At 41.7% G+C, this 11,756-nt stretch overlaps 1 protein-coding gene across 1 annotated transcript in view; it reads right to left on the reverse strand.

The window, feature by feature from the left end:
• CNTN5 (contactin 5) overlaps window positions 1-11,756 on the reverse strand; it is a 923,854-nt gene that overhangs the window by 33,026 nt on the left and 879,072 nt on the right. Inside the window, exon 22 of the mRNA XM_006027993.1 lies at window positions 4,156-4,265. Coding sequence (XP_006028055.1) covers window positions 4,156-4,265 — 110 coding nt within the window. The remainder of the gene's footprint in view (window positions 1-4,155; window positions 4,266-11,756) is intronic.

Consider the following 11,756-nt stretch of genomic DNA (forward strand, 5'->3'; position numbering starts at 1 on the left):
CAGCAGGAAGAGGAGCTCACATCATAGCTTCATGCCCTCATCTTAAGGGTATGGAATGTTGAAATCCCAGAAAACCTCAGGGACACCATGATTGTGACAATCTTCAAGAAAGGAGACAAGTCTGACTGTGGAAACTACATAGGGATTGCCCTGCTGTCCACCACAGGAAAGATCAGTGAGAACCCTCCTGAACTGTCTTCTTCCACTTGCTGAAGAGCTCCTCCAAGAATCTCAATGTGGGTTTAGTGTAACAAGAGACACAACTGACATGATCTTCACAGTTTGCCAGCTGCAGGAGAAACTCAACATAAAGCTCTCTACATGGCCTTCTTTGACCTCACAAAAAGCTTTTGACTCTGTCAGCCAAGATGTTTTGTGGAAGATCCTTCTGAAGTATGGACGCTTACCAAAATTTGTCACCGTTTTCTGCCTCCTCCAAGATGGTATGCAAGTGGTAGTTCTCAGTAATGAATATGTCACAGAGCCTTTTGAAGTTAAAATGAGAATTAAACAAGGCCGCATTATTACTCCAACACTCTTCTCAATGTTCCTTGCCAGGATGCTACATCTGATCACCAAGAGGCTTCCAGCCAGAGTAGAGTTAAACTATTGAATGGCTGTTAAGCTATTTAACTTCAGCCAACTCTTAGCCAAAAGCAAGACCACCCCAGCTTCATTCATTGACCCCCAGTACTCTGATGATGCTGTAGTGTGTGCTCACTCAGAAGCAGACCTTCAGGCAATTGTGAACATCTTTACTGAGGCAAACAAGAAAATGGGACTGACACTTAACATTCAGAAGAGTAAGGTCTCCCACCAACAAGCTCCTAATGAACAGTCCACAGCTCCAGTAATCCAGATACACAGTGAGACTCTACAGTTATTCTTGTACCTGGGAAGCCATCTCTCACCAAAGGCTGCTATTGACGAAGAAATCCAACATCACCTCAAATGTGAAAGTGCAGCCTTTGGACACCTGAAGAAATTGGTGTTCAAAGATTGTGACATCGTATCCAAAACCAAGCTCAGGATTTATCAAGCAGTCAAGATCCCCACCTTGTTGTACATAGCTGGGACATGGACAACGTACAGGAGACATCTATAGTTGTTGGAGAAGTACCATCAATGCTGCCTGTAGAAGATCCTCCGAATCCAGTGGGAAGACAGATGCACCAACATCAGCGACCCCCTGCAAGCAAACATTATGAGTATTGAGGTGATGATCATCCGACATCAACTTTGTTGGACCGGCTATGTCATCCAGATGTCAGACTCCAGACTCCTGAAGTAAGTTTTATTCTCCCAGCTCAGCCAAGGTGTATGCTCAAAAGGAGGGCAGAAATACTGCTTCAGGGATGTCCTCAAGGCCAACTTAAGAAAAAGCAACATTGATGTCAACTTGTGGGAAACTATCGCTGAAAACTGCCCCAAATGGAGAAAGAGTCTGCTGCAGGGATCTCAGTACTTTGAAACCTCACGACAACAATAGAAGATGGAAAAGCAGCAGTGGCAGCAGCAGACACAATATGTTGTGGACCAAATAAAGAATCCAGCACCACCCATCCCACATGGAAACACATGTCTGAGCTTCAGTAGAGTCTATCAATCCTGGATAGGCCGCATCAGCCATCCTGGACAGACAGATAAGACAACCATGGAAGACAATCATCCTCGAATGTGAGGGATTGCCGAAGAAGATGGGAAAGAAACAAAGGAAAACAAAAAGAACCAAGCAGATAAGTTAGAACTATTGATTGGCACACCTACTATCACAAGATTAAGTAAAGTATATGGGAACTCAAAGGAATAGAAAAGATACATTATGGGACCTTAGCACCTTCCTGTTGTAAGAAGTGGAGGTGACCATCAAAATGCAGGGAGTTGCACAGGAACCCATATATTAGGCTTTTCCATTTCTACCCAAGAGCTGCACTGAGTTTCCACACATAGGATCAGATTGGGTGAATGGATCATAGCTGCTTGCTTCCCTCTGGGGACAAGCATGTTAGGACCAGCTGAAGTTAGTAGAACTCCAAAGGAAGTTTTAGGAGTACTGTGAATGGAAAGACGTTTGGAAGGGTAACTCTACGTATAATTAGAGTTTCCTTTTAGAGTCTAGTCACAAAATCTCTGAGGTCTGTAGGCTGTGACCTCTCCCCATCCATTCCTAGGGACTGCACTCAGAGGAAACTCCACTCGTGCAATTACCAATGTTGTCTCTCCTCTCTGTGGCTGCATCCACGTGTGTACGTATGTTTGGTTCCCCGAGGACACCTAGCAGCAGTGCACCTTGTGCCGCTGCTAGTTGTCCCCAGGGAATGCCTATGCCAGGCACTCTCTGGCTTACAAAAGGCCAACCCAGGTGGGGTAGGGGAAGCTGGGGCCAGCACAGTGCTGGCCCTAGTAGCCTTACCTGAGGTCCTGGGGGCCTGCCAGGGTTGCAGCAGTGGATATCTAGGACTCAAAAGAACCTCCCATGCTGCTCCCTTACAATGCAGAGAACAACTGAAGATGCAGTATGTCTGTAGCACCACATACCGCAGCCTCACTCATCTGGATGCGGCCTCTGAGTTGTACTGTTTGAAATGGATAATACAATATGGCCATAAACAATTTGACCCAATCCTTAGAACTGGTAATAAATGTAGATATTGACCTTACATTTGTTATACTTGACTGCAACCCTACTCTACAGAACACCTTTGAGGTATAATAGACTGGGAAGGTTATGTCAGAAATACTACACTTTGATCTGGTTCCATGTTAATATGATTTAAAATCCAAGGCTTTTTTTCACCCAGTTTTGATAGATTATATTAATATTTCCTTCCATGTCTAACGGGGAGAAAACTCTCTTAATATTGTGCTAGAAATATTTTCTCCAGCTGGGACATTGGTTGGTGAGAGGAAGAAATGAAATATCTGGGTAATCATGGCTGCCAGACACTGTACTCTGGTAAAGAGCCATATAAATAGGAATAGAGAAAGATATGAACAGGAATGGCTTTAACTCTGGGACGATGAGAACAAGAAACTAAAATTGATCCATTCAAATTATGTATTTATATCTTCAAACCTGGACAGGTGACCCAAGCCCCCATCATGGCTCCAGGGAGATGCTGGTGCCCGGCCTGCCCCTGCTGGCACTCAGCAGATGGGCTCCTTTACCTGGGTCCCAGCCCCTGGCATCCCTAGCCTGGCCCAGAGGTCCCTTCCAGTCTTGGTTCTCTATGAGTCTCTGATTCCTGTCACTGACAGAGCAGCTGGGGGAGAGAGGGAGGGGTAACAAACTTGAGCTGAACAAATTGGAGCTATTTGGTAACAAATTAGAGCTGAACCAGCTCCAATTTGTTACCAAGTCAGAGCTGATTGGATTTGAAACCTCAGACACAATCCACTCTCGAGGATTTGATTCGAAGCTGGATATGAAAGCACCATCAGATGTTTTTCTACATCCAGTCCCTAAAACCAGAAAGAAAAGAATCTAAGGGTTCAACTTGACACTTAAGCATCAGGTGTTTAAAACTCAAGCAGCCCCACACTGAAGCAGTTTAGCAGGTGTCCTTTTAGGATTAAAATTCGTTCCCTTTCAGAGGAGGATTATCTCCTTAACCTCTACTAAACTGTAATATGTTACTACAACCCAATGATTTGCAACTGTTGCAAGCGAACATGTGTCAAGGCCCTAAGTAGAGCTTTATTTCCCAATGATGCCCTAGCTGGCATCTTTTTCCTAAACCCAGCAGATGGCCCCCAAACCAGGACGAGTAGTACCACTCTTTATGAGAGCATATGACTGGCATCAGCTGTTTCTTCTATTTGTGCAGAGTTTGCCAAGTGCACTGATGTTGCTTAGATCTGGAAACAGTCAATACTTAATATTCTGTAGCCAGCAAAGTAGGTGCACTAGATCACATGCAGTTCTGTTAACTCTTTTGGAGTGTCTTAGGGACTCTGTAAGACTTAGTTTTGGACTGTTTTAAAGCAGGAATATAAAAAAGTAAAGGATATGCCAGTACCCAGCTGTATATCCTGCAGCCACGATTCTCCTATAGCTAGTCATGCGTTTTGATGAGTTTCCCTCTCCCCCATTTAGCAGAATGCAGTGCTAGCAAAAATAACAAGGCTTCTCATTATGATATTCTGTATTCATACCTCAAATCCCTGTGGTCTTCCTAGACTTTCTTTAATACGTTTCCACGCAACAAGAATCTCTGATACAGACAAACTTGTAGCTTTGACATCGAAAGGAGCAGCACTGGGTTCTGTATTAAGAAAAATTGAAATAATAAACCTCCACTGTAACAACTTGTATCTATCAAAAGCACCAGAACTAAAACTGTCATACACTTCTCTTGTTCTACCTTGCTGTTCAGAATGAAGTGTTGCAGTTATGGTGAATAAGTGAAACTGAGCAAGATAAAAATATTAGCTTTATTGTGTTTTTGTATTTGTGCCAAGTCACATCAATATCTTATTAGTGACAGACCCAGGAAGATACGCAATGAAGAATATCCTTTCTATGTGCTGGCTGATTTGTCTTTGAAAACCTTTAATTCTTATTGACAATAGCCTTTCTCCCAACAGTAAACCATCACTAGCAGTTCTGCTTGACTGCAGAAGTAAACAGAGCATCCTTTCTCTTCCTTATTCTGTACTGCTACTTAATCAGTTAAAAAATGAACACTACCTGGGATATTTTTGAGTTATGCCATAGACCGAGAAACCCACTATCATGTCTAAAATGTAAGGCAAATTCACATTTAAGGGTGTGTCCACATTAAACCCTGAAGCTGCTGGCATCTTTGTCTGGAACCAGCAATCCTTTCTTTGTTACAAAGGTCTATATGCTGGTCCCAGCTTCACATCTTACCAGGCACTCACCGCTGAGCTATACCTTCTCCCTGACATTCTATTCTTCAATTTTTTCCCTTTCCTTTTCCTGTCAAGATTTCAAATGTGTTAAATTTTTTGTGTCATTTTTTAAAACCTACGCCCAGAAAAAGGCTGTATCTACCAGACCTATACAGGCTTTCCAACAAAGAACAGAACTTTGTGTTTCTAACTAGCTTAACTGCTAAGATATTTTACCCCGTACAGTAAAATAAGGAAAAGCTATAAAAATGCTGGGTTAGTCAACAGCAAGAGGAAAGTTAAGAAAAAAAAAATTGGGAAAACAAATATTGGAAGCTGTAGTGACAACCAACAGATACATTATTTACATTGTCCTTTTGGTCTACAGCAGGGGTGGCCAACCTGCAGAATGTGCACATGGCACATAGTAGACAAAGAAGGGGTAAAGCAGCACAGTGGCAGATGGGGCAGGGAGCAGAAAGCAGAGCAACAGATCAGGCAGGGAGCACAGGGCAGGGAGCAGGAAGTAGAGGAGCAGATCAGACAGGGGAAGGGGATTGGGTAGGCAGGGTTAATTTGTGTCACACTTGCCAGAAAATTTGGCCAACACTGGTTTGCATCATGTGCTGCCTCCAGTACCCCACCTGGGGTAACTTGCCACATGCCAGAGCACGTGTGGCATTGGCGTTCCCTGGGGACAAGTAGCAATGACACAAGGCGTGCCGCTGCTACTTGTCCCCAGGGAAAAAAGGCTGCGCTCATCTGGACACACCCTGTGAGTGCTAAGGGTCTGCAAAACCTCTTAGACATCACTTAAGTTGGATTTTAGGAAAGTTTATCTTATTGTCTACTTATTTATTTTGCTTTGAAATTAAGAAGATCTCCCTCATGTATGTTTAAGTGGGAATCTAGAACTTAGTGAGAACGCAATACCTCCAAACACCACCTCCTTGGCATGTTTGTGTGTTCAGCAAAAAGGTGGATTCAGATTCATCTGGACTAACAGGGCTTGACATTTCTTTCTAGGTCTAATGTACCTTTATTATATTTATGAACTGTTAATCCAATCTTATAGCTTTTATATTCTAAGGATGCACATCAAAGAGTTTTTTTAAAAGATGTGTTTTGTGGCTGATTTAGCAGATTTACAAAAAATGGAGCTTCCTTTTGGCACAATATGTGTTAAAATTATACATTTGCCTATTGATTAAACTGTCTTAGTAAGGAGTTTAACATTAATCTTGATACACTATTTTTGGGGTTTTTTTTAATCTTTCTCTCTCCTCCACATTACACAAGGTATTCTACCACTGACCTACACCTTCTCTTCAATGTTCTTTTCTTTTCTTTTTTTCTTTTCTTTTGCTGTAAAGATTTGAATTTTTGGTAGTTTTATTTTTGTCTTTTTTTTTTTTTTAATATAACCCTAGAGAAAATGAGAATTTCTGACTTTATTCAAAATGACTCACATGAGGGTTATTAATACATATAAAATAAACTGATCTTTTAAGATGTCACAAATAACACAAATTATAATATTCACAAAGCATACATGATTTGATCCAGTTTCGATAAATTTTGTGCTACAAAGTAATATATTCTGCATGATATGATTTTTTGTACAGTTGGTGCACACTGCTTTTTTATTTTGTGTACTACAAAGATTTGTGCAGCAAAAGCTATTTTCTAGTTTTTATATTATTGAAGCAATTACCTTGTTGTCAGAGAAGATTGCAATGGGATAAATAATTTGTGATGTACCCAAAACGTTGGTTGGCAGCCTTTACACTTTCTATAAATGTAGAAATCATTTCCCCTTCATTGCATTCACTAGGGGAGGTTTATGTATTGCTCAGCTACATAAAGGCTTTTTTGTATTTTTGTATTTTTAATAAATTGTTTTTAGCAAATGGAGTAGAAATAGTTTATTTTTATGTGAGACAAATACATTTCTTACATATCCAGCAATTATTCACTGCAATTTCCCTGATATTAGGCACCAAGAATGTAAATGTTCAGCAAAAGAACAGAAATTATATTTTTTAGGAAAAAGGTATATTACGACTGCCTGAAAGTTTATGGAGATGAAATGGCATTTTTTATTGATTCAGATAGGTTGAAGGCCATATAATTTGTGCTAATATAAAATAGTTCAGGGCTCCGTACCATGTCATGCTTTATATTGTGTGTCTAGTACTGATGATAAGTTTGATGGGTTCATTAGGTTTTTCCATACTGGTCACTGGTGTTATGGCTATATTTTTTTATTAATATCTTGGTATTATTTTACATTTACTGATATTTTCCTGGGGGTCACACTGATGAAAAAGGTCAATGCCTTTAATGATCCCTTTAACATTACCTGATCACATTTTAAAAAAGATGATAAAACCTTGAGAGGCTTTGTGCTATGTCCTGAGGATGCTGTTTTCCACTTGCCACAACTATGGTTTACAGTAGCACATTACACTATAGAAATTTAGAACACTAACTTCTAATCCAGAACAGGGAACTGTAACTTGATTTCAGAGATAGGATCCTGAATTCTGTTATTGGTAGATGATGCTATGATATTCCCTCTTTCTAATACTAGTTTATATTTATTTGTTATGATAAGATGGTCAGTCACCTCCCAAGATTTCAATGTCACCTGAAAAAACCCAAACCCAGGCCTGCCTGGACTAACACAATACTGATCCTTTAAACCCAGGCCACAGGTAGGCTCTATGCAGCCTATCCCAATTATGGTTAAGTCTATGCCTATATCTTATAATTTATCTGGAATCTTTAACAATGATTAATTTATTCCACTTCATTTTTAAGTTTTGGATCTGTCCACTGAATAAAAGCATTAGTTCTGAAGGGTAGTTTGATGAGGGGAATGGAACAACCAAATGCAATTCTGCCGTTTCTTTCCTCTCACTCCAAAGGATAGCAGTCTGCTGATACATGTGCTGCAAAAGAAGCTACTTTTACCCTATGAAGATATTAATTAGATGGCAAATTGGTTTCTTACTTGGGCGCATAGTTATAAAATGGAGAGGCTGACTGATAGAATTCAGGTTCTGTTAGATTAAAAGTTCTGAGTGGCATTTACCATGTCCATGAATATAAATGATACATTTGTAATAAGAGACATAACAGCTGGAGTTCTCCAAATAATATGCAGGGGCTTGCCTATCATATTGATTACACATATACCTTCCCAGGGGGGGTTAGTGTAGTGTTAATCAAAGAAAGGTTTAATATACTCCTTCATATACAGATTTGGATTTCATTTTTAAAAAATTCAGTGAAGACAACTATAATTGATGGATTTGCTGGCAAAGGTAGGAAGTTAGCCCGTATATTTTAAAGCTAATATGCCGATTTATTAATTTTCAGGTTCACCTAAATCCCATGAAGCTCAGCTTTAGCTACAAAATCATCCACAGAACAGTACCTCATGAATGTAAGATTTTAATTTGAAACCTGGCAGCTATGTTTAAAAATGTGTAATTGCATATTTTTTCTCATAAATGAGAAGAAAGGGGTGATTTGTTTATTCATTTAAGCTGAGAGTGAAAAACCAAGAGAATTGGAACCAAGAAGAAACATTTTTCAGTGTTTGTTTTGGCCAACATAATTTCAGTCTCATCACATCATACATTTTCCTGTCTTCCTTAACTGCTTTTATCGAGCCTTTAAACAGGTCAAGCAGTAAAACTCTGAGAGTTTTGATGTCACTCTAAAATATGCCACCTTCCATTTCTCTCCTCAAAATAACTGTCCATTTAGGTTCTGTACTTGATTGAGTGAGTTAATAAAAAGTTATGTTGAGTACAGAAAACATCGTTGTAAAAGTAATTTTCATTGTACACTGCAGGCTCACCTACATGTGTACTTTATTACAGCTGACTAATTAGCTCTGCAGTAAAGGATCACCATCTACACGTGTACCAATATTAGGCTGCAGTAAACTAATTAACTGCACGCTAAGATAGTACTGCTGGGGAAAGTACTATTTTATGGCAGAGTCATTAAGTACAATCAAATGCACATGTAGATGATGACTGCCAGGCGCAAATCACACCTGGTCAGCCCAGCCCAGCCATCCAGGGGCCAGAACCCTGCCAGTCCCGACGCTGCCTGATACCGCCACCCAGAACCTGGGGCAGATGTTCCCTGCTCTTTGCTAGCCCAGGGCTGCTCCACCCTGGCTCCAAGTGCTGTGGTCCTGGGCACACATGTAGACACTGCACCTGGGAGCAGTGTACTCCAGCTCAAAAAGCTTTAGAGTTTATTGCATTGCATGAATTGCACATGTAGACGTACCATACGTTTCGTGCAGCAGCACCTAGCAAGTTGCCTCAGGGATTGAAGCCCCAGAGTGCAAGCTGATTTATATTAAAAAATAGCAAAAATTAGCATCATTAATACTACACTGCATAGTTCAAGGCTCAGAAAGTGTTGGATTCCTCAATTAACTTAGAATTTAAAGCAACATTCCTGGCATTATAGGACAAAACTATAACGGTTATAAAGAATATAAATGTTTTTATTTTTATGTCAGGATAGTTTCTACTCTAAGGACAGGTCCACATGAACAGGGGCATGTCGTTGCAGCAGCACAAAGAGTAACGGCACAAATTCGTGCTGCTACCTTCTGCTGCAGTGCATGCCCCTGCTCCATGTGCTGAAGAGGGAGCTGGCTGGGGCACAGGGTTCCTCAGCAGGGCCTAGCCATCCTTAGGGTTGTATTCTCCCCCATCTCTGCAGGCTGTGAAGCTCCCATGCTGAGGCACCCTGTACCTTAGCTAGCCACTTCCTTGGGCTGGCTGCTCCCTTGTTTCCACATGCCTCAGTGCAGGGACTCCGCTGCAGAGCTATTGCACTAAGGCACGTGAAGCCCCCCTGCTGAGGCACCCTGAGCCCCAGCAGGCCGCTCCCTAGCTGGCTGGGGCTCAATGTGCCTCAAGACGGGGGAGCAGGAGGCTCTGGGCTGGCTGCTCCCCTGTGTCCTCATGCCGTAGTATGGGAACTCCACTGCAGAGCCCCTGCGGTGAGGCACATGGAGCCCCTGTGTGGGAAATCCCAATAGCAAATTTTGCTCTGACACTACACATCAGCAGCACCGTGAACTGATTAATGTACAACTTGTGTGTTTTTTTTTGTGGTGCAAAGAGGTTTGCAGTGCCATGGACCACACATGCCTACATGTCTGGATCCAACCTAAAGGGTTTGAGTGAGGTTTCTACACATGACTAACAGAGTAACAATGATGGGTGTAGTACAAAGCCTCTCTGGTTACTTCAAAGCAGAAATGGTGACATTTTACATAACCATAGTGGATGGAATAATTATTGGGAGCATCTACACATGAAATTAATTTGACTGAATAAACTCTGGTGCAGTTTGTACCACAGTTTATTGCTCCTAGGCACTGTGTTTACATGAGTGCTTGGGACTGCAGCATGTTGAGCCGGGATGGAGTAGCCTTGGCTGGCAAGGGTCTGGAGGGTCAGCCTGCCAGCCCTGGGCTGCTCTGATCTGGCCCAATGTGCTGCAAAGGGGCTGGCTGGGGCACAAGGGTGCCACAGTGCAGGGCTAGCCAACAGGCAGTACCCATACTGAGGCACCCTCATGTTTCAGCCAGCCCTGTCATATCTAAATGTATATTGCAGCTCAGTAAATAATGCTGCCATAAGATAGCAGGATAGTACTTGTGTTAACTTATGTGTCAATGCTGACACTATACTGTGCAGCTAATTAGGCAACTCCGTAGTAAACATCTTGTGTAGATGCACCCACTTCCTCCTTAATGTTCCTCTTCCTAGCCTCCCATATTCCTTTCTCGATTGCTCTATCCTTGCTTACTTCATTTCCCCCTTTTTATGTATTAAAACCAAGCATGTATACCACATGAACCTCATTTTTTTTATTTAAAACTCTTCTTAACAATCTTGCCAGCTCTGATCCCAGGATGCCAGTACCCTAGCTGTTCTCGTGAAGTCCAGTCCCTGAATAGAAGTGTTTTCTGTGAATGCCTCCCAGGGGCTGAAAACCTCAAAGACTTCCTCATATTACCGGTTTTTAAGTCATTTGTATTATTTTGTCCCTTCTTCGCCCTCCTTATCTAGAGCTATGAGCCTGAAGAATTCCAGTGAAAAATCATCTAAGCCTCCACTACTTTAATTCTCTTTTCCAGGCTAGTGTAGTTATCCATGATCTATTCCAGCATGAAGAGATCTCTGTGGCCAAAGAGCACAAGGCTAGGAGCAGTGGCCTCAAGCTGTGCTAGAGACAAATTAGGTTGGGGATTAGGAAGAACTTTCTGACTGTGAGGTTGGTCAAGCTATAGAACAGGTTATCCAGAAAAATTGTGGTATCTCCATCACTGGAAGCTTTCAAGAGCAGATTGGACAGATATGTTGCTGGTATGGTTTAGTCAAGGATGATTCTGCCTTAAGCAGAGGGCTGACCTAGATGACCTTGTGAGGTCTCCTCCAGCCCTATCTTCCTATGATCCAATGATTCTGGTCATTTGTTCAATGAAAGATAACAAAAGACAATGACTGATTGTCCCTGCCCTCTCAGGTTTTTATTCTTCCCTCATGGCCACATCTTGTATTCTTACTCGTGATGGACAGCAAAACTTTATGTTCTTTGGATCTGCTCTGGTCATCTATCTACAAGTAGGTAGATTCTTTTTATTAAAGAGTTCTGAATCACATATGCCTCTTCCTGGTATTGGAGCAAATCTTAGATACTCTTTTATTGTCCCTTTTATCTGTAGAACAGTCTGTCTTGTGCTTCCTCTTGCAAGCTCCTGTATGTCACCCTTGCTCCTCTTTGGGCTTCAGCGTCAGGCTATCTCCCTTAGCTCTTCCTTTCTTGGGATACTAACTGCCCTTCTCTCTTTC

This window comes from Alligator sinensis, unplaced genomic scaffold (assembly GCF_000455745.1).
Source record: "Alligator sinensis unplaced genomic scaffold, ASM45574v1 scaffold18_2, whole genome shotgun sequence".
Lineage (NCBI taxonomy): Eukaryota > Metazoa > Chordata > Crocodylia > Alligatoridae > Alligator > Alligator sinensis.